The following is a 23948-nucleotide window of genomic DNA, read 5'->3' on the forward strand; positions in this document are numbered from 1 at the left end:
ATGTAGGCTACCCCACAGTATATATATGATCGTTTTACTCCATGATAAAATAAAACATGGGGAAATAAATTAATTAAATAATTCTGGATGTTGTCGTACTATGAATCCACAGGTAAAAACTTTAGTTTAGATTTAGTTTAATTCCAAACCACAGCTGAAAGAAGGACATGAAAGTTAAGAACTTATAAAAACCCTTCTAAAACTTTTCAAATGTATTTTAATACCCCCATTTATACATTTCTATCTTTTAAATACCTGTAATATGTTTGTACTACTGACATACGCACACAGTGAACGTGAGGTGTCAGAGTTGAACATGAGATCGTGTGCTGTATCTGAAGAGTTTTTAAGTTTTTAAGAAAATATCTGTGTAGAACATTAAAAATCAGGAGTTAATGTCAGTGCCCTGCGCCCTCTGGCTTACACTGCGTGCCGTCGAAAGCGGAGAGGAAACACTTGAAATTAAAAAATCCTCCGAAGAGAGTTTACGTGTGTTGGTTTCATTTCGTCGATAAAAGCCCACAGAGCTGCATCCGGATCCCGAGCTCTACCCGGGTCATAACCACCCTCTTCAAGGCAGACGGAAACAACTTCAGGAAACTCACGGACTTGGTATGTTTATGGAATTCAATCATTTCGACGTGATTTATAAGATATGAAACATTATTTATGAGACATAAGAGCTACGAGTTTAGTTAGAGCCTGCGTTGCGTCGACGACATTAGAACGTGGTTTCTGTTACTTTTCTCAGCGTTTTTCAGGATGGACCAATCACAGTCGTTTGTGATAACAGAAAAAAAGTTTAACAAAATTATTTTCTTGATATTTGTGCAAAAGGTTTACAATGTCACATCGGTTACTAGTATTTGAAATCGAATGTATTTAAAAGATTATACTATTTCGTATACACATGTTCCCTTTAAGAGAACGGTTTGATTAAATTTGATTGACGCGCAATGGAGGATCCGCATTTGTGAGCCATAGAGCGCCCCGTGTGGTGGAACATAACTTTCCGTCCCGCGGTTTTGAAAGCGACGTCAATAAAACAAGATGATAATATTTGGCATTTTAAAGGATGAAGTCGGGTAAAATTGAACAGATTGTGTTGGAGCGTTCTAGGATTTTGTTTAAGATTAAAATATGTAAATCACTGTACATTACTTTAAAACTTTTGCCAGAAGTTTACTGGAAATGTAGCAGCAGATCTGATTTCCCTGAGTTTGGTAAGTGGGGTAGAGATGCGAAACGGAAAATCAGTGTCTTGCCATGGTAATTGGTCATTTTAAATGACCATACAAGATAAAATGTTAAAAAAAATATCTGCAAAGGTTTTTTTTTGTTTGTTTTTTTTTTTTTGATAATGTAAAATGAATGTACATTTTCTGCAAAGTTTTTTTTATTATTATTATTTTTTATAATGTATAATGAATGTACATTTTCTGCAAAGGTTTTTATTTATCTATTTTGTATTAAAAATTTTTTTGATAATGTTAAATGAATGTACATTTTCTGCAAAGGTTTTTATTTATTTATTTTTTATTTAATTCTTTTTGATAATGTAAAATGAATGTACTTTTTCTGCAAAGGTATTTATTTATTTTTTATTTAATTTTTTTGATAATGTAAAATGAATGTACTTTTTCTGCAAAGGTTTTTATTTATTTATTTTTTATTTAATTTTTTTGATAATGAAAAATGAATGTACTTTTTCTGCAAAGGTTTTTATTTATTTATTTATTTATTTTTTGATAATGCAAAATGAATGTACATTTTCTGCAAAGTTTTTTATTTATTTATTTTTTATTAATTTTTTTTGATAATGTAAAATGAATGTACATTTTCTGCAAAGGTTTTTATTTATTTATTTTTTTATTAATTTTTTTTGATAATGTAAAATGAATGTACATTTTCTGCAAAGGTTTTTATTTTTATTTTATTTATTTATTTATTTATTTTATTTTTTTGCCTGTATTTGATCAGGTAAGTAACTTAAAATCCAGAAGAGGAAATTATGGTACAATTGACATTTAAGAGGTATTGTATTCATTTAATGATTTTTATGTGTGTGTTTTTCTTCTAATAATTTAAATGTTTATGTACCAATTTATTTAAATTTTTCTGCATTTTTAATGATTTAATTTTGAGTAATTTGGTACTATTTAATTGAAATAATCCAGTTATTTTAATCTTTCTCTTTGATTTTACAATTTTATAGTCATGAACCAATTTTTTTATTTTTTAATTTAATAGCCTATGAAGTAAATGAACATTTTTGTTGCCTGACCATAATATTAAATAACCAAAAATAATATTGACACCTTTCCCTTTACAAAAGTGTACAGTGTGAGGTCTTTTAAATGACAATAGCAACATTACCTATGGTAACTATTGCATTATGTCCGAAACTATGGTTACCGTAGTAAATATTTGTGTAATTAATGCGTTAGGAGGATGCTCTTCTTCATGCAAATCTCTTGCTGTGGGCCAGTGCTCAGTGCGCATGCGCGGTGCGGTGACTCTCGTCCATGTGTAGGCAGCGAGGATCTTTATTTGGCGACCGGAGCGGCAGCGGGCAGGGCAGATAGACGGAGGGGGATCCCCGGGATAGTTTTACACCAAAAATACTAGGGTAAATATAAACAACTAGACGCGTGGAGGGCCCTCGGAAGACCAGTAAGCGGTTCATCTTCTCAGTAAGTCCCTTCAAAGAGAGCTTGAGTGATAACTGGACGTTTCCAGAGTGATTTGACTTCACATTAGCTTCGCTAGCAACTGGACTGTTGAGTTAAACAGGCTTTACAAACTTAACCATCCGCTTCGTCAAATATACTTGACAGATTCCGTCTAACTCTTTCGATACCGATACAATGCGCTGTAACAGTTAACTTTAGAGAAGAAACTTGTCAGTTGTTTTCAGTTTGGGGAAAACAAACTAGTGATTTAGCTCGCCTGCTAATTGGAGTTGATGAGTTAGTCAGCATTAGCTGATGTTAGCCGGGTTAGCTAACTAGTTTTGCTTCCTCAGCACTAAACTCACCGGGATTCATTTATTTAAGAGTTGGTTTGTTGCCACTGAGCTTTACTAAGCTCAAACTCCTCTTTAAACACAAGAAGTTAGGAAATGCTGGATTTTATCTTTAGATCATCCGACAGATTCTGTGTTTTAGGGTCACTGGATTGTATTGGAGTAATGCATAGAAATGTTAACAGTTTCAGGGTTGTGGGTAGTTAAATTGACCCATTTCGTCTTATATTCACTCAAATTCGTGGGCACATTTATCTATCACTTGAAGAAGTCCAGTGAAACAAAATTCACTTTTTCTTTTTAAAAGTGTTTAAGTTATGAAAATGTGTTTTATACCTGCTCACAATTGTAATTAGTAGGAGACCACAGAGTTGAAATTGCTTCGTTAGTCAGCAGGAACCAAGAAAGTTGAAAACAGTAAAGCAAAATAATTTTTTTTACTCTAAAGCAATTTTACTTTTACTTTATTTCATTTAACAATCCATTGAAATATGTAATATTAAGTCAAAAATGGGTCTCTGGGTTTCCCGCTAGTTACAGTTGTATGTGTTTACATCATGACTTTTATGTTTACATCTTAATAATGTAAAAAAAAAAAGGCACTTTTTAAATATTATTTGCACCAATTATGGTGGTGGTATCTCTATTATGACGTGTTTTACTTTCTTCCTTTTATGGACCTTTGACACGGACATCATTTTTCAGAGAGGACAAACTGGTCATGTGATATTTACACCAGCCGTGTAAAAGTGTTCATGTGAAACCAAGACACTCTGAGCTTTCATTTACAGTGGGCCCTGTATTAAGACATTTCAGTGGGTTAAAAAGGGTTAACGATGAAGAGTTATTCTGCTTATTGTGGTCATGGGTTCCATCCCAGAAACAGTTAAAAATTTGGCACGTTTCCTGGTGTTACATTTGTGACGAGTAACATATAAGTCATCAGTGCAGTGGTTGAGACCAAGGGCAGAGTTCAAAGTTTCGCTAGGTGTCCTGCAGTTGTTATATGTAATATCAGAATGTGATGTCGTAAGTGGCATGCTTTACAAAATATAGCCTATACACGTTCAAAGTTTTTTTTTGTCAAATAATAACTTGTAGTAAGGATGCATGCAATTAATCAAAAGTGACAGTAAAGACATTTATAATGTTACAAAGGATTTCTATTTCAAATAAATGCCATTTAACAAAGAATCCAGAAAAGATTTCCAGAAAAATGATAAAAGGAAATGTTTCCTGAGCAGTGAATCAGCACACTAGAATGATTTCTGAAGGATCACGTCACACTGAATGATGCAGAAAATGCGTCAGAAGAACACATTGCAGTTGAGAAATATTAAACCAGAAAACGGTTGTTTTAAATTGTAATGATGTTTCACAATAATACCGTATTTTTGATCAAATGAATGCAACTGTGAGCATAAACAGCCACTGGAGTGTCTAATTGGCAAATTGCATGAGTAACAAGTTATGCTGTGTCGATTACTTAAGTATGTGCGTAATTTATTTGTAATTATGTTGTGTTCTGGTTAAAATTGCTCTTATGTTTGAACCCACTGAACGTCCACAAACTGACCGGAGACGAATTTAACATCGGTGTTGCTAATGAAATGCAAGTTGTTTCAATCCTGAGACTTTGGACTTTGTGTAAAAGTGTAACTGACCGTCCACTGTTTGTCAGCTTTGAGGATGCATGCTATCACAATCCTGCTGGAATACTTGAGCCATTTCTTATGGTGGAGCAGAGGTGTAGTTCAAGGTTGGTCTGCATGGGTGTGGTGGTGGTGGTGGCTTAAGTTGTTTTGTCTGAAGGATGACTTGAGTGGCTTTTTGTAAATAGATTGGGTGAGACCAATTTGAGTATAATCCAGAAACCACAGAGTATAATCATAGTACATAATAAAATACTTACAAATGCTTGGATTTTGGTCCTACAGCCAAGATTATCCCAATATGTCATGTCAGTGTGTGCCGGGGGTTGTCGGATCCTGGCGTACCATGTTGAGTGTCTATTAGGCAATCGGCTAAGCCACTTGGCACCTCTCAAGTGAGTCGTAACGGGCATGTCTCTCCGAGTCTCATGCCACGCCAAGGACAAGCCTGAAGACCAGCTGTTTTGTAGCTAAGTATATCTAGCAGAGTTGAGATCTGTTCATCTGCACCTGCGAAACACACCAGAGCTGCTGTATCTGAGATGGTGGCCGGCGGTAAACAGGAAGGACTGGAAACTGACACATGGCCACTGCGATCTAGCGAGATCTTTTTACTGTTAAGCGTCAGATGAGGAAAGCCAGGGGAGGAATGCTGGAGACGTATAGCTAGGCGTCTAAAATGAAGTTTTTTTTTTTTTTTTTTTCTTTGAAAGACACTTGTTTTGGCTGTAGACCAAAAGTGCATGCCATTGTATTAGAGTTAGAGCGTTTCACTTTCAGCTGACTGTCATTATCAGTAAGGTGTGGTTTTGTGTAGGGGTATCCTGCCAGATAATAAAACACTTATTGGTTATTGGTTTTACTGGTGTCATAAATACTTAAATACTTATGACATAGTAAATAGATCTGAATAGATTGTTTTGGTTATGTAGAAATACAGTTTTTGAATTGGGAAAGTTTTGGATCTAAATATAAAATAATATTTCAATGATCTTTTGTACATGTTTTTTTATTGGGTTAGTGTTATTTGGCATTTTTAAATAGTTATTATTGGGAATAATTTAAAATCATAATTTCCTAATGCTCAATGTTTAAGCTTAATTTTGTTGAATTTTTATCAATGTATTTGGTAAAAATCTGTATTATTTTGCATTGTATATTATGGTAAACTCAAATTTTAATATAATATATTGTTGTATAATTCAAGGTGATGTGTAATTATTTCCATGGTGGGTCCAATGACCAATGACTGGTTTGGTCATGCAGGAATTAGGTTACCTTTAAAAAAAAAAGTTGGTGTAAAAATCTATTTAAAAAAAAAAAAAAATGCTGCATCCTTAATCTAGTAGACTAACTGTGCATTCACTCCAGACGCGACTTGCGTGAATAAATTGCGCTATTTTTTGCGCGTAGTTGGACACTTGAACATTTTGAGTTTATTCGCTTCATTCGCGCGTGAAATTTACTTCACAATTGACGCGAATTCGCGTCATGGGAGGGGCTTCTGCCAGTTGAGTTCACGTAGCATTGTGATTTCAATCACCATTTATTCTGATAATTTTAAAAATATTACTGTTATCGTGTCATGAAATGTAGTTTTAAAAGTATTCCAGGCGAGAATGTAGTTGTTTTAAACTAAAATATGTGGTTTATTTATAAAGACAACGCTTATTTAAAAATGTGTTTCGCCGATTTCGGAGACGATCAGCTCCACGTGATCAGCGGGAGCTCAGTGCTCATGTTACCCACGAGAGCACTCTCAACTCGGCTAGTCCTTCCGACATTTGCCGCTGGCTCTGATGTCCCTTTAGTGGTTAAACATAACACATTCAACATGTTTTTGGGTAAATCTAACAGGTAATCATTGGTCGTTATTCAATTAATCTATTAAGACGTTAAAATAAAAATAAAAAGAGGCAATACTGTTTGATATAATATTTTGTTTCATTGTAATGCATGCTATATAGGCCTACACATTTCCCTGAACTACATTTCTGCGGCTATTTAATATGTTTAAATGAAAACTAAAGGAGGCAGTGGTGTTTTTTGTTATAGTTTTCAAATGATAAATGGAGCCACTGTTTCTATAAAAGTACAAAGATGTATCATACAGCTCTGGGTATCCACATACAGCAACGATGATTTTGTCCTCCATTGTTGTTTCAGATTTCTGCCTCTGCTCACTATGTCATAATCACATCACTACTAGAGCAAGCTCCTGATTGGTTAACGCAGTACGAATTTTCGCCAAAGTTCAGATTTTTCAACAATTCGCACGAATCATGTGTTATGCTCAATTCGCGCCGCGTCATTCGCACGAATCGCGTGTTTTGCACCGCCTCATTCGCGCGAATCATGCCGCAGGATGTCTTTCCGCGTCTTTCCGCGTCTTTGCATTGACTTAACATGTAAATCACTCGCGCTTAACGATTCATTTGCGTCTGGTGTGAACGCACCATTATAGAAAAGTTCACCCAAAAATCATGTCATGTCAAATTTTCATTTACCCTCACGTTGGTCTAAACCTGTTTTTATTTTCTTCTGTTGAAAACAAAAGAAGATATTTGGAAGAATGTTGGTAACCCAACAGTTAATTGTAGCCACTGATTTACATACCATGGGGGAAAAAAACACTTAAAAATATCAAATTTTTGTATGAATAATCCCATAAATAGTTAATATTTTTGTTAATGTTTAAACCATTTTTAAAACAATTCCCAGCATGTAAGAGTGCAATTATAGGCTAAATATGAAGAACTTAAGTTTTGCTTCTCATTCTGTTCATTTAGTTTTATTACAGGCAAGGTAAGTAGTAGTGCCTGTGATGCTAGTAAAACACTCTGAGACTATAAAATAAAGCCGGTCAGTTTAACTTCTTGAAATTTAATGTGCAATCATGATAGGAGGAGAAAATTATTATCTTGAGTAATAAACTGCATATTTATGCTTCGGACATGTCGTTTTTTCACCAGTGCATTGAGTTGTGTAGGAACAACTTGTGACGAACCAAGAAGCTAATTCTGTGCTTTGCTAGAGTTTCTCCGTCAGTATTTTCCAAAGCTGGACTTTGCTGACGCGGCAACTCTCTGTGTGCTGTAGTGACATGAATACACCGTTAAGGTATTCATCCAGGAGCGAAGACTTATGGGTCCTAGGACACATTGGGGCTTATTTGTTTTTCCTATATGTGCATTTTGCCCCAGTACAGAAGAAATATCTCTTTAATGATTGTGGTCCTAGATATGGCTCGGGTATGTCTTTCAATGTAAGTCTGGGTCTTATTGTCCACCTTGAGCAAAAAGTAAATCTGATCACTTGGAAAACTTCTAGCACACTTCTCCTCAACAAGCCGCATGATTTGTGGTACTGTACAATAATCGCCATAAATTAGTAAATTAATATGCAGTTGCGAAGTACAGAATCATGTCTGAGGGAATACGCTTCAGTATTTGATTAAAATGGCATGCAGAACCAGGCCGATCCACTTGTTTCGCCCATCAGTTCTTGTAGATCTGGCTCTCGGCCCGACAGACCAGAGAGATTAACTGCAGAATCCGGCTGCCATTCAAAATAAGTGCTTCAATCTAAATTAAGTCCTCAGCCGATTAGTTAAATTTGACAACGGGATTATGAAGGTGAACTGTCTGTATGGATTTGTTTATACATACTGAATTTGTAACAACGGAATACCTCTTATAGACCAAAGGTTTTTTGTATGTGTCTTGTTACGTAGTTAAATGGTCAGGCATGTGATCATTACAGCTTTTCCAAGAAGGTTTTACTGTGTTTTAACAAGCTAATTAAACCACGCAATGTAATTAGGCTGGTTTGCATTCATCCAATGAAATCAAAATGAAAACTATTTACTTTGTTAGTGCGCATTCCTAGTCTTGTGATAAACAATTAATCCATGCAAGTTATGAAAAAAAAAAATCTTGGTAATTTTTAATCAAAATCTGGAAATTTGCTTCCATTCTGAAATTGCACTTCTTCTTTGATGTCAATTTGACAATTTGGGCGGAGAATCCTTAGCCACTCCCCTCCGACTGTTAGTTTACAGCGAGCGACTTCCGGTTCACACAGACTTTAAAGAGGGATTTGCTGTCTTTTAGCATGCTAATGAAAGGGGCGTTTACACAACAATGTTTTCTATTAAAAACGGAAAACATTTTATGCGTTTTGGCTGTTCATTTACACCACAGTGGTGTTTTGGGCGCCTGAAAATGTTTTTGAAAAAACTGTCTCTGTAAACTGCAAAATAAAATAAAAAATGATGTCATGCTTATGCATATTACATATTTAGTCAATAGATATGTGCACGGCCACGTAGTGTTTCTTTACAAAGTGACATCACCAAAAAAATAACTGCATAATACGTTTTAAGTCGTTTTCGTGAATCTGTGTGAATGGGGATCATTTTGACAATGTTGTCTAATTTATGCAAATCTTTTCAAAACACAAAAAAATTAAATTTTTAGTACATTGTCATGTAAACACACCTAACAGTGTGTGCAGCCAAAAAAGCGAATTTAATTACTTGCGTTAGTAAATAACATACAAAGTCAATGCAAAAACATCTCAATCGTGTCTTCTGCGCAATTTAAAACATTTCGGAATAGAAGAATGGAAAATTCGCATGACAAGCCAGTCAGTGAAGAGCTTATTGACACGTCAGTTTTGACACATCTGGTTGTATCAGAAAAGTGTTTTTATTTGTGCGAGTGATGCGAAAAACATCTCGCAAATAATGTAGCGAAAGTAACGCGATGCAGATATCCACTATGCTTTTGGTGTGCACAAACCATAAGACGGTAAAGAATTTAAAATTATTTTTAAGAGGTTGTTGTTTCTAACATTCAACACTATAACATGTACCATGTAACATTCGTACTGGCTAAGACGACAGTTGCTTGAATGTGTTTAGCTATAGCAACAGGATGAATTTAAACATGCAACTTTTGTTTGTCATTTGTGATTGCAAATTGATGGTTTTTTTTTTTTTTTACTTGACGGACCATCTTGTGCCAATATGTAAAAAAAAACATCTGTTTGAATGGCTATAGCGGTCGAGCTTTAAAAGAGATGTAACCTCAAACTTGACTTCTGAAATGGTTTTAGCATGCTAATTGACCCACAGCGCTAAAAATAAAATAAAAAATACAAGTTGACCTCACTAATCAACGAGTCGTATGTGGTGACCTTCTCTAGTAATTACTGTAAATTAAACGCACTTTGGTGCTGCCCCAGTGTTGGTTGTTCTTATCTACCAATTTGACTATAACTGATCTGAAGGCCAGTGGAGTATAAGTGTGTGCGTCAGTGTACATTTGCACTCTAGTCTGTTTGAGATCACAGTGGGGGATGGGTAGATGCGCGTGCATGCGTGTGTGTGTGTGTGTGTGTGGAGAGGGGGTGGCTGCTCGCGACTGTTCTTACAGCACAAGTTATTCTTTGTGCCCACATGAAGAGCAATCGGCTGTACTTTCTTTCTGTGTCGTCCTGTTGCTAGGGGGCACACCAGGTGGATCTTCTGGCAGATACAGGGTTAACGACGTCCATTTTGTTAGGTAACACCCTCGTGGCCTGATCTGTCTGTGGTGTTAAAATGGCAGGGTTTAACCCTTGATATGCAGGACTGGAGCCTGCAGGGGCACCTTTGACTCAACCCTCTTGGCAGCCAAGACGTGCTAGTTGTGAGAGATCCAGAGGAACATCTGTAGCATGTTAGACTCTGCGAACTTACCTGGAACTTTGTTTTTCACTGCTTATCATCTGATTGGTTTCAGAAATGTGTTGACTCAATCAGGAAGTCCTTCTGAACTGGACAAGCTTGGTTAAAGCGACTCAACTGTCCTTCTCAGGAAACACTCAGACAGTAGTCCAGTCCGGTTCTCATCTCTGTTTGAGGTGACTTGTGCGAAATTAGAGGTTTTTGCTAACTTGAGTTATTGATATTACTCATACCTGGAGTTAAGGTTTTTTCAAAACCCCATCACAAAGTGTTAAACTTTGAATTATTATAACTCATTCAGCTGAGAGTCATATACTTGGGTTCTTTTTTTTTTACTTGGGCCTGTAAGTAACCACTTTGCAACGCATTGCAGCCACTAGCATCATTGGCAGTGATTTTGACACGGATAGGCACCGGATATTAAGGTTTGGCAACACATGGATTTGATTGATTTTTGTAGTTTTCATTTGCAAAGTTTGCAATAAATTTTGAATAAACACTTACTCATTCAATTTATTCAGTTCAAATTGATATTCAGTTAAAAGTAATTTGATAAGGACTCAGTAAGACTTTTTCTTGCTCAGTTGCTCAGCAACTTGGTTTGCCAACATTATCACCCCCCAACACTAAAAATCAAACTTTTATATAAAATTTATCAAACTTAAATTGATACTTTATATTTACACATTTTTTAATGTTATTCTAAAAAATGTAAAATTTTATGTATTTATAAATTTTTAATATATTTTTGTGTGTATATACATACACACACACACAATTTATAATTAAATTATAATTTAACAATTTAAATTTAAATATTTTATAAACACACATTTTCATTACGTACATCATTTATTTTTAATAGTTTTGTTTTCTTTTTAAATGAAAATTTTATTTTAAATAATGCATTTTCTTTTTTAAAGTATAATTTTTTGCATTATTAGTTTAATTGATTATTTTTTAATTATATATTTTATATTAAATGTTATATTTTTTCCATATATTTGTGTTAATGAAAAAGATTTTTTCTTTATAAAGAAAATATTTTTTGGTTTAAATATGTCACTTTATATTTACATTTGTAAAATTAAAAAACAGTCCTATTTTACATTTTAGAATTTTTATTTATTATTATTTTTTACATTCTATATTCCTATACAAAGAAAATTTCCAATAAGAGCATACATTGGCAAAACATTACTGATTGGTTTATAATTTGCAACCCATTCTTATTAAAGCTATTACAATTTATTCTTCAAATCTCATTTGTCGATCTGCTACATAATTTTCCTTAGTGAACAACTTAAAAAAAATAAAAAAAAAGTTCATAAGCAGAACTTGAAAATCAGATGTTCAAGTTTGCACTCGGTCAAGTGACCATCCCGTCTGTCCCGGGCCAGCAGGTCGTCCTTATTGTTGAGCAGCTGAACGTACCAATCCAGTTTGGGTTGTATTGCCACCATGCTGTGTTGTTGTACAGCTCTAGCGATGCCTCCTATTGTCTTGCTTGATCTGCGCCCTAAGGGCGGTCATTACATCAGACGACTCTTCTTCATCAGGCCTCGTGAGGATAGTCACCGCACTCCCAGCTCGCCACGGCGTGGCATGAACAGACATGTTTTCCACACAGCAGAGACAATCCAATACACCATGTCGTGCTGTTAGCACTTTATCGCGTGCAGACGTCACCGAGATTTGAGTATTTCTGTAGTGGAATTGTTAGTAAACAAACAACTGCGCGACCTCTATGTAGCATGTGGTTTAAATGACATCACAATCTCAATCTGATTAGCAAAACCCAAACACTGATGTAAATAATCTTCTGCAATATGTTTGTTGTTATCAAAATATTAATCTTCCTGTTTTGCGTCACACTGTGGTCCCTTTGAAGCTTCGAAATAGATATGAAAGTGAAAAAACGAGTTGATTCTTTTAAAAAAAAGGGGGTTTGGGTTCATCGTATCAAACCCTGTTGTTGAGGCATGAGTGGTGCACAGATCTGATGCCATCCACTTCCCATGAGGCTTTGCAAGCTACGTGTCTTGCAGACAAGCATCCATTTCCTAACCAGAACAAGTGGCTTGTGTATGACTAAATTAGTCACTCGGTGTGAAAACATGGCAGTCCTGTTCTCAGTATGACATTAACTGGTGATGCAACGTTTCTTTAGTTGGAGATGATTTGTGAAACTGAGTGTTAAATGTTAAATGTTGTTTATTATCATTTAAGTACAGCTAATGATTTTCTGGCCGATGGACATGTGATTGTGCAACGCACTCGGCTGACTGCATTTCTAACCGTCGGTATACATCGACAGATTTGGTGACCTACTTTCAAAATCCCTGTCCAGTCAGTGGTCCTTTATATTGACAATTATATCTGTCCCCACCAAAAAATGTCTAGAAGTTGATGTAAGTGTTAGAATGCTTAAGCAAACTATTTAGATAACATAATTTCGATGTGACAGGGATTTGATTCAAAATCTAACTGTGAATGATTCAGTTTGATTCGACTAAAGGGATAGTTCAGCTAAAAATAAAACCTGAATTAGTTTTTTTTCTTCTGTTGGACACAAAAGAAGATATTTTCAAGAATGTTGGCAACCAAACAGTTGCTGGTAGCCATGGACTTCCACAGAATTTTTAATTTTTTTTTTTCTCCTTTTGGATGAACTATCACTCTAAGGTTGTCACTGTAAGCTTTGCAGTCTCTAAAAAGCCTTCTCTGACAATCCCAGACCCCAAAAGTGGATCAAACAGTGCATCACATGGATTAAAAGACACTGAAACTTTCTCTTCAGAATCGAGGTTCTCAAATCCTGCAATTTGCATAAGCTTGTTTGGATCAGCATGATCATATGCGCTACTATTGTCTAGTCAGTTGGTTTATTGACTACCTTTTATTGTCGAGACCACTGTGGCGGTTGAGCAACAAAGGGGCGGACACTTCCTCCTCATCTCTGAAAGGCTTGTGTTTTGGAATGTGTGGCCGCATTCACTGCCAGTCAGTCTCTCAAGGGGTTAAAAACCTGCTTCAGTCTCTCGGCTGCGTCCACCGACCGGTTCCAACTGGTTTTCAGGGGAAATGCTTGATGTGTTCCATGGAATCTTGGGAAGGGTCATGTGGAGCCCCAGTGATGTCATGGCAGATGAGAGCAGGCCTGGGTGTTGAGTCAGTTGTCTTGCTGTCAGATGGCTGATATCATATGTAAGACAGGTAGGTCGGCACATCTCGTACGTGCCTCGATGTATCCAAATGATGGATATGCTTCCTGTACGTGGCTGTTGGGGTTTGCATGCATGTTTTAAAGCTCACAGCCTGGCATGGTTTAAGCTTCTTGAGTGTATTTCCTGTTTGTGGACTTTGCTTCTGTGCATTGTCTTTTAAGAAGTGCCTATCTGTGGCTTTAAAAATACATCTTTCCTGTACAGGTGCATTCATCATATACCTGTAGCTCTCAACCAGTGGGTCGTGACCCAAAAAAGGGGCACAGATCTGTTCTGAAACAGTTAACGTGAAAAACCAAGTCAGATGCGAACTCGTTTCGTTTTTTTTTTTTTTTTTTTAAGGGAGGAGAATCTTTTGTGTTTGTGTTGTTGATGTACATGTGTTGAACAAACTCTACAGTATAGGCCTATTGGTGCAAATTCATCTTTGGACTGATTGCATGGCATGCCCTCATCCTCAAAAATTATAAAGAGAACTACACAATGGGAAAGAAAGTACAAACCAGGCTACTTCGAATATGGGCTCGATGAGATAAACATGGTTTGTGGCATCTGTAATGATTTGTGTGTTGAATTATTGGCTGCTGAAAGACAAATAGAAATAGAAAATTAAAACTCAAAATATAAATATAAATCTTTACAACATAAACAAAAGCAACACAACAACACAACATCATAGTAGTATTTTATTTTGAAATGTTTTTTTCTTTTTTTTTTATTTATTTTTTTTTTTTTAATAACTATTTATTATTTATTCTATTTTTTTAACAGATTTTTCTTTGCTTTGGTACAATAAACAAACACTTCAAAACATCATTATTTTTAGAAAATGTATTTTTTTTAATAGTAATAATTGTTTTATATTATTTTATACATTCACTAAGTGTAATAATAATAATAATAATAATAAAAAATTTTTTTTTCTTTTTTTAAGTGCAGTAAATAGGTTTGATGATGGTTTTTTTTTTTTTTTTATGTCCAAAGTCAAATCTGTGTCCTTGATATTATATAATGTTTTATGGGTGATGGATCAATATATCTGACCAGTTTTAGACAATCTGATATTACTGGCTTCAGATAATCCTGTGTGAAAGTGAAAGTGAAGTGACACACAGCCAAGTATGGTGACCCATACTCAGAATTCGTGCTCTGCATTTAACCCATCCAAAGTGCACACACACACACACACACACACACACAGACCGTGAACACACACCCGGAGCAGTGGGCAGCCATTTATACTGCGGCGCCCGGGGAGTAGTTGGGGGTTCGGTGCCTTGCTCAAGGGCACCTCAGTCGTGGTATTGCCAGCCCAAGACTCAAACCCACAACCTTAGGGTTAGGAGTCAAACTAACCCCCCACCCCCTAAAGCCACCTAAAACAAACCTGTTAAGGATCTCTAACTTGAATAGTTTCCAAAGTCTATCAATTAAGGCAAATTAAACTATATATGAGAAATATCATACGAATAGCAGTGCGATATGGCTGTATATCAGCACGGGCTGTGATTCGGCCGTAGGCACGGGGGGTACATTCTCACCCCAAAAAACAAAAAAAAACTCTTGATACTACATTCTGTGACACAAAAACAGCATTATTTATGAAATCATAGTGGATTTGGGCGTTTGGTATGAGAAATAGGCTACTGCAAGCGGAGTGATACAAACTAGAATATCGCACCGCTGGAAAAAGCTCTCGGCCAATCAGAGAACCAGAAAGAACTGTTATGTATATGGCTGTCTGCCTGAATATGCCTGACTCTGTGATATTGTTTTACAGGTGAGAGGATGTCAGAAGACGCAGTGCGTCAGACACGTAGTCAAAAGCGGGCGCTGGAGCGAGATGCCCCTGCTTCGGAGGCCGACTTGAAGAGGGTCAAGCTGGAGAGAGGAGAGCTGGGAGCTGTAGAGGGACTGAAGACCAGAAGCGAACAGGCCAACAAGGTGGCTAACATCCTGCGGACCGGGGAGGTGAAGGCCACCATCAAGGTGGAGGTGCAGACCAGCGACGAGCCTGTGGACATGAGCACATCTAAGAGGTAGGCCACAGGCTCAACATAAACACATACTTTTTATTCCCAAGCCTTCTTTTAAATGAAATGACTCAGTTGGTGATTTTTGGTAGTAGTGACTTGTGAACTTGAGAATTAGTATGATCTTGGTCCTGCCGGTTCGTTTTTATGTTTGTGTTGAGGGCACTTAACCTCACCTTGCTCCGCTGAGACTTTGTGCAAGTAGCTCTGAATATAAAACATCTGCTAAATGCAAAGTCAACAAGGCATCAAGTAGATGCAAAGGAGAAGTGCCTGAGCTCACTGTGGTGGTGCTTTTGCATCGCTGGTTTTAAAGAAACTTGAGGCTACGGTTAATTACCATGTGTACGATTCGATTAAATTCAGTGGTGGTTTTGATTAACGACACTGGAAAATAAAACAATTAGAATGTATTAAATCAGAAACCATGCAGGAACCAAAGCATGCACGCTAACTTTCAGATGAAGTTTAGTGATGCACAGCTGATGTTTGCATCCACAAAAATCTGCATTTGAAAATTTATTTACATTTTTTTTTTTTTTACAGCAGCGCACAATTAAATTACATTAATTCATTAAGTACCATGAACTAAAAACTTTGGCACAATCTATTAATCATAATTATACAGACCCATTCAAAAGTTTAAAGTTTAGTTTTTTTTTCTGTTTTGAAAACTCTACAGTCACCAAGGCTGCATATATTTGATCAAAAATGCAGTAAGAACAGTGCTACTGTGAAAAACTATTGCAATTTTAAATAACGGTTTTCTATTTAGATATATTCTTTATTCCTGTGATGGTAAAGCTGAATTTTCAGCATCATTACTCCACTCTTTAGTGTCACATGATCCTTCAGAAGTCATTCTAATATTCTGATTTGCATATCAGTGTAATGCATACATAATGGATAGCATATGTGTAATCTAAATATATGTAATTATTGTTTTTTTAGTGTTGCTTCATAATGCATGAAATTGTTATTTTATGCAACTTTAATTTATTAGCATGCATAGTAATTAACTTAAGCTGTACAGTAAAGTGTTAATATTATCATAAATACACATTAATTTTTTTTATTATCTCTCCGTTCTCCACTATTGCCTCAATAGTAGTAGAAAAACACAAAACTAGATGTTTCACATCTTTAAAATGAAACTTCCCATGGCATTTATAGTTTGGTTGCTTAGGCCTGAGCTGTATTCAGTGGTTTATTGTCAGGTTGCTGGGGTGTTCTGGGTGGTTGCTAGTCAAGTGATTCTTTCAGATTGATCTTGAAATACAAAAAATGTTTCAAACGGTGGTTATTTACCTTGACACTCAGTCTCCGAATGTTTGACTGGATGCTAAACTTATTGCATGTTAAACTGAAGGCAGTTCCTATTTGTTTGTGAATACATGATGAATGTAAAAGACAAACAGAAGTCGTGATGAACCAGAGTGGAGCTCATGATAAAGAACAAAGGAGGTGGCCTGGTGCCATGCGGGATGGGGGAGGGGTAGAAAGTTGAGTTGAAAGATGTCACACTCTACAAACACGACCGTCGTATGCTCAACTTTTCCCAAAGACCACACTCAGATATGTGCTTGCTCAGCATGCCAGTCTCCCTCGAGTGGCACACTGCCCTGCTAGAAAAAAAGAAGAAGAAAAGTCCCAAGTGTTTTCTGTCGCACCTGAACCCTGCCTGACTTTGCAAAACGAGGCCTATGTCACAAACTGGTTTGAGCCGGCCGTTGCCATGGTTTCCACACTGGCAGGAACAGTTAAAGAAAAGGGAGGGTGTGAGTCATGTGACCAGAGGGAAATTCTTGCACCATGTGATCTTGTTGGTGCTGGCTAATACACAGGAAGTGATATATAAAGCCAGTGCTGTTGAAGTTCTGGTTGTGCACGTCATGAGAACCTGCGTTTGGCAGTTAGTGATTCCTGTAAACTTGGGCATGTTAAGTTTTTCAACGGATGCATGTAATCGGTCGGTTTGCTTTTAAGGAAAATCAGGTGCTGTCCAGGGATACGTGTTATTTCTTCCAGCTTTCAGAACATTTTCCTGACCCTTCTTCCTCATCTGCTGCTGCTGCTTGAAGAAAATGATACCATACTTGTTGCCATGCTTTTTAGGCAATGAATGATACTTCCAAATGTGCAGTTTATTGTTAACTATTACTTCTAGAGGCAATCAGAATCATAAACATGTGGTACAAAGGATCTAGGGGCCAGAATGACTTGGGAATAAAGTCTAGAGACCCTAGCAATGCCCTAACAACCTAGAACGACCACTTTGCAATGCATGAACCACTGTTTTGAGCACCCTAGCATCATGTCAGCTAGCGAACACGGGACTTTGCTACTTTTTTGTGTGATATTACTTCTTGCGACAAGTAGGGTGTGCGATATGACCAAAATCTGATACAAGACATTTTATTTCACGGTTACAATATCATAATATAGTTATTTTTGCTTTAACAGGGCTCTAGATTCATTCTTCCCATCGATTGCTCTTTTGCCACTTACCCTCTCAGTTGATCACACGAGCACATAATTTGGTCACAATTTGTATTTATTTATTTTTTGCTGCGACATGGGATTAATCAATGCATGCTGATGAACATTTATCAGTAGTATGATTTGTGATTTGCATTTTGTGAAGAAACTTCAACACACTCTACACTATAACAAAAAATAAATACAATATTAAAATTTAAATATAATGTTCAAAAACAAAAAAAAATTATACTTCATTGTTATTCTTTATTTAAAAAGTACAACAACAATAAAACATTAGGCTACAGTGACAAACTAGCTTATATAATGTTTATTAAAGGCAAAATATTTAAGTTTTTGCCACTAGAGGGTGCGTATTCAAAACAAATGTGACTGAGTGTGGAATCATGGGAGTTGTGGTCTTCATCCCCACAGCCGATGCAATCCGATTGGACTCAGGCAGAAATCATGTTCATGGATGAGCTAATGTATTAAAGATTTATTAACGTCATAGCTTGAAGCAGGGTGAGGCTGAAAACCGTCGAAGCGAAACAAGTGCGACACGCAGCCACAGTCTACCCCTTCCGATTAAACATTCTTCGAAATATTTGGGATTATGTAAGTACAAAAGTCAGCAAAATATAAAACACTGTTCTAGTGATTTTTGGATATTTTAATAAAAAATCTTACATATTGTGGCTTTAACAGAGACAAATAAGATGAGGTATGGCATACACCACATGCTGTATAATATATGGACTGACAAGTTACAGAACGTTTAGCAAACGCTGAAGAAGCAAATAAAAATAAATAAAAGAGACTCTCTATAGTGTAACGTGAGGTAAATAGCAAAGATAAAAAGCTTTTCAAAATGAAAAGTAAAACTAAACTGGCTGTCCTTGACAGGACTTGCATGTTTTTTTTATGGATCAGACGCTTTGACGCAGACGTCAAGTCTCACACAAATGTGACCAGGTCAAATTTAAATTCGTAGATTCTCAAAAGGTTGTTGCAAATGACAATTTTAACTTTTTTTACAAAGTCTAGAGCCCTGTTTAAATGAAGTCTTTATGATATCAACATTTTGCATAACATATAAATTTCATAATTCTTGTCACCAGTGTCAATATCACAAATTCTAATACTAGCCTAAAAAAAAAAAAAATAACTAAAGCTAACTGAAGACAAGTAAATGAATTACAATCAATAGGACAAAAAAAAAACAGTAGAACAAATATATATGAAACGCTACATTGTGTAGAAATTTAACATGATCGACAGACAGTAGGCATATTAGACTGCTGTCACTTTAAGAGCTGCCGGATCCAATATACTGTGTTTACGAGGATACTTGCAAAGATCGGAATTTTGACACATTCAAGTTTGTGTATTTAACCGTTCAAGGCCTATAAAGCATCAGAAATAACTCTGTTCGATACTCCCACGCTCTATGAGCACCGTCCTAACATGCACGTGACTTTCAGAGACAGCGTGGATATAACGAAATGAGTTCTTTCCCTGCTGATTGCATTTCAACGGCATAAAATAACTTGTTTTCAAACCACAATGCTTAAAAACCTGTGCAAACGATAGGCTATGTTTTTGTGTCCATTTTTTGTAGCACAGCACCGCGATAGAGACAATAGTCCAGAATCTCTACAGGTTAATTGTCTACTGGTATATCACGCATCTCTACATAGAGCGTGATTTTAGATTTCTTGAGGCAAGCTAAATGACCATTTTTAACTTAGTGGGTGTATAAAATGTACAAAAAATTGTATCTTAAAAATTTTAGCCATATCTGTGGACCAAAATGACTTCGGACAAAACTCTTCAGACTTAGACCTTATTTATCCACTTAGAAAACCCTAGAAACCACCTGGAAATGCCATAAAAACAACCTAGAGCACCATAGCAAGACATTAACAAGTATTTTGTCGACTAAGCGGGCAAACATGACTTGCTTTGTCCTAAAAAAAAAAATAAAAATAAAATCTAGCTGCTACAGTTTCTCCCAAGAAGCTAATTTCACTATTGACAAGTGTGTTATTGCAATATTGCGTTTAGTATGTGACCCTTATCCTATAAGCAGCAAAAGGCCTCTAGCAGGTTTCCCAGTAGCCCTCTCTGACACTCCCCTCATGAGCCCACCAGCGCCCGGAGTAGGAGCATGAAAGCGGGTGTCTTTGTTGATATGCGAGCGACCTGTTTGCAGTGAAAGTTGAGGACTGAGTACACACAATAGCCTGGCTGCTAGCCATCCCATCCCCCTCCTCCTCCTCCGTCCCTCAAGAGGGCCGTAGACCCATCTGGGTACAGCACTACTGTCCTTAAGGGATGTCAACACCACACTGCTTGCATATTTCTCTTGATAGGGCTGATTTGTATTTGGAGCCGCTTATGTATCTAATCTGACCATAAAAATGTTGTGTTTTTGTGTTATGAGACCTTCTGATTCTACTTGTGGCAGTTCCTTGAAGAGCAACTCCTTTAAGTGTTTTGAGTACAAAATTTGCAATCAGCGGTCTTAGGATGACCTCTAGCGGGGACTGCAGAAAATGCAGCATTAGGTGAAGAGCAATGGGCCATTAGTATGTAGTATAAACTGCATTCTTTTTTTTTTTACATGTAAACTTTACAAGTGTTTTTTTTTTCTTTTTTTTTTTACATGTAAACTTTACAAGTGTATACTATTGTAATTGTTAAACATTTAGCGCTAAACATTTAAAACAGTACAATTTTTTTTTTTGCGTGTTTAAATCAGCATGTTGTGTCCTGTATGTGTCTTGGAAAATTCGATAAAAATAATGATGTTAACAAAAAATATAAAAACTATTGTGTGTATGTATGTGTGTGTATGTGTATATATATGTATATATATATATATATATATATATATATATATATATATATATATATATATATATATATATATATCCAGTGTTGTAGTAATATAATTGATTATTATTATTACATCAAAAAAAAAATTACATTTGTAATACAGTTTTTTGTGTGAAACCCCTTGGTAGTATGATCAAATAAGTCAAGAGTATTAAAACTTACATGGTTACTCGCTTACCATGCGATGCTGTGCTAGGTGGTCATGAAAAGTTATCGTTTGAGAAAGAAAATGTGTGTAGCAGTATATTGGATCCGATCGGCTCTTAAAGTGACAGCAGTCTGATATTCCTGCTGTCTGTCATTCATGTTAATCAACAAGAAAAGAAAGAATCTCTCACTGCTCTTGACTAAATCACTTTTGTATTTTTAATAAGAAATAGCCTATAAATTTAGTTCACATAGAGAAGAATATGCAGTGTTTTTATACATTTAATTACTTAATAAAATTAGAGGCTGACATTTTTTCGGGAATCCCGTGGGATGGGAAACAAAATCACTGTTAATCACATGATTGACACAGGACAGGAAAAATCTCAGCTGGAGTGGGCAGGACCGGGAATCGTAATTACACTGATATCCAACTTTATACACACATAAACAAATTTTCTATAAATAAACTATAAAATGTATATTTAATTTTTGAACTCCGTTCTAGTTGCCCTGTCTCTTTATGCTCTCCTCCTGTTAGCTTTGGTGTGGCTGGTTAAGTGAATGACGGACAGATCATTAACAGCTGGTCTATGTTGTAATATAACTTATCATTCCTCGACCTCAAATATGGATTTTTATCTGAAAGATGTATGTAGTAACAACTTTACATGGCCGCTCAATCTAATGTTAACCTAGAGAAATGTGCGCTGTTGAAGTGTGTGTGGAAGCTGAACAGCAGCGCGCTCACAGCAGGACAGATAGAGGTGCCGGTGCTCTCACTTGCTCAAAAATACTCCGTAATCTTTGGTCATACAGATGAAAGTAATACATCTTTGGATTCTGTAAAGACTCTACGTTTATTTGTGTGCACTCCGAATAACAACGAAATGTTGCGCTTCTGTAAAATAATTAAAGCAAACAGGATGCGCTTTCTGCCGTCTCGGTCTCTGTGAACTTGTGCGAGAAACTTCAAAACTTTCTATCTATTGAGAGTGAAATGTCTAAATATAATATGTGTGTTAGCATGGATGATTTACATTAAATTTAATGTGCGTGCAATGCACACTGCATTGTTTAAGCTGGCTTTCAGTTCAATAAAATAAAAGAAAACTACATTTTTTACGGTAACTGACAGATTCCGGCCAAAAAACACAACACGGGAGTGGGAGTCATTCTTCTGGGATAGGGGCGCGACAGGATTTTCCCACAGTTTTTTTTGTGGGATTGTAATGCAATGTATGTAGATTTTCAAATTTATTTTATTTTTCTGACCTATTGCTTGTAATTAGTTTCTTATTCTATTATTCTTATTCTTATTTCTATTCGCTGACTGTTTACTTGTCTTCAGTGAGCTTGAGTTTCTTTGTAATGTATTTGTTTTTTAGTTTAGGCTAGTATTGATTTGAATTTTTTGTGATATTGATACTGGTGCTAAGAATTATGAAATTTCTATGGTACCAAAAATTGATATCAAAAAGACCTCACTATATACTGCAGAAGTAAAAGGCAATTCTAAATACTCCAGTATTTAAAGAGAGAGTGTATCTTAATCATTGTGTTTTTAGCCATTGCTCATGTTTTCTTCCATCTGTCTTTCAGTGACATAAAGAAAGAGCGACCTCCAACGCCAGATGATGTCATTGTTCTGTCGGACAATGAGCCCTCTAGTCCTTGTATGAATGGGGTCAGCTACAGTTTTAAGAAGACTGATACTGAGATGCTCATGGTAATGTGATTTCTCAGGGTGTTTTATATATATATATAGATCATTTGTACTTGATATAACAACGCATCAGAACTCCTGTTCACTTACTAACGTGACTTTTTTTTCATGTCATGTGCAGAAAAGCACCCCGGCTGAACGTGAGCGCATCATCAAACAGCTGCAGGAAGAACTGCGTCTACAGGAGGCCAAACTCGTCCTGTTGAAGAAACTCAGGCAGAGTCAGACCCAAAAAGATGTTGTGCAAAAGGTTAAAAACTTAACAGTCGGGATATAATAAAGATGCTTAAAGTTCAATCTGACCTGACACTGACCTCTTCTGTTTTGCAGTCAACCAATTCTGTGGCTGCTCCGCCACCTCTCGTCAGGGGCAGCCTCTCGTCCACTAAAGGACCCCTACAGGTCAGTGTGAATGTGTCGAACAAGGCTAAACATTTCAGATAGTACTAGTACACTACAATGGACGATGGTGCATGTTCAAATCAACATGTCATTATAAGAGATAATGAATAAAGAAACACAATGTGATTATTATTATAAAAATATGAGGTAATAAACACAAAAATTAGGATTAAAATAATGATTTGTATTATTTTTGTTGTTAGAGTAATAGATAGATAATATTTAGCATTTTTAAATCCAGTTTTGTGTGATAGCCTGTTATAAACGAATTAAAAATGTTTTTTTTTTTTATTATTACTGGTACTTCTACTATTATTATTAGCTAAAATTATAAAGATAGTATTTTGCATCTTTAATCCAGTTTTGTGTAATATCCTTTGGTGTTATGAATAATAAAAAATTAATACTATTAGTAATAGTATTATTGGTATTGCTTCTACTACTACTATTAGTATTGATACTACTGTGATTATAAAGATAATATTTTATGATAAAGAATAAAGCATAATAATGAATAAAGAAATTAAAATAACAATAATAATAATAATTATTATTATTATTAGTAGTAGTAGTAGTAGTATAGTAATCGTATTATGGTGAGTTTTAATCCAGTTTTGTGTAAAAAA

At 35.9% G+C, this 23948-nt stretch overlaps 1 protein-coding gene across 4 annotated transcripts in view; it reads left to right on the forward strand.

Moving 5' to 3' along the window:
* The first annotated feature begins 303 nt into the window (after positions 1-303).
* The window catches only part of LOC109059810 (transcriptional repressor p66-alpha-like), a 31871-nt gene continuing 8226 nt past the window's right edge, over positions 304-23948 (forward strand). The window contains exons 1-5 of one of the 4 annotated variants that reach the window (XM_042749797.1): positions 304-612; positions 15416-15674; positions 22797-22923; positions 23042-23170; positions 23251-23322. In XM_042749797.1, coding sequence (XP_042605731.1) covers positions 15424-15674; positions 22797-22923; positions 23042-23170; positions 23251-23322 — 579 coding nt within the window. In that variant the 5' untranslated portion in view covers positions 304-612; positions 15416-15423. Of the gene's footprint in view, positions 613-2514; positions 2694-13468; positions 13625-15415; positions 15675-22796; positions 22924-23041; positions 23171-23250; positions 23323-23948 lie in introns of those variants that run through there. The other 3 variants (XM_042749796.1, XM_042749798.1, XM_042749795.1) reach the window with 3 other exon arrangements.

The sequence above is a fragment of the Cyprinus carpio genome, chromosome B22 (assembly GCF_018340385.1).
Source record: "Cyprinus carpio isolate SPL01 chromosome B22, ASM1834038v1, whole genome shotgun sequence".
NCBI lineage: Eukaryota > Metazoa > Chordata > Actinopteri > Cypriniformes > Cyprinidae > Cyprinus > Cyprinus carpio.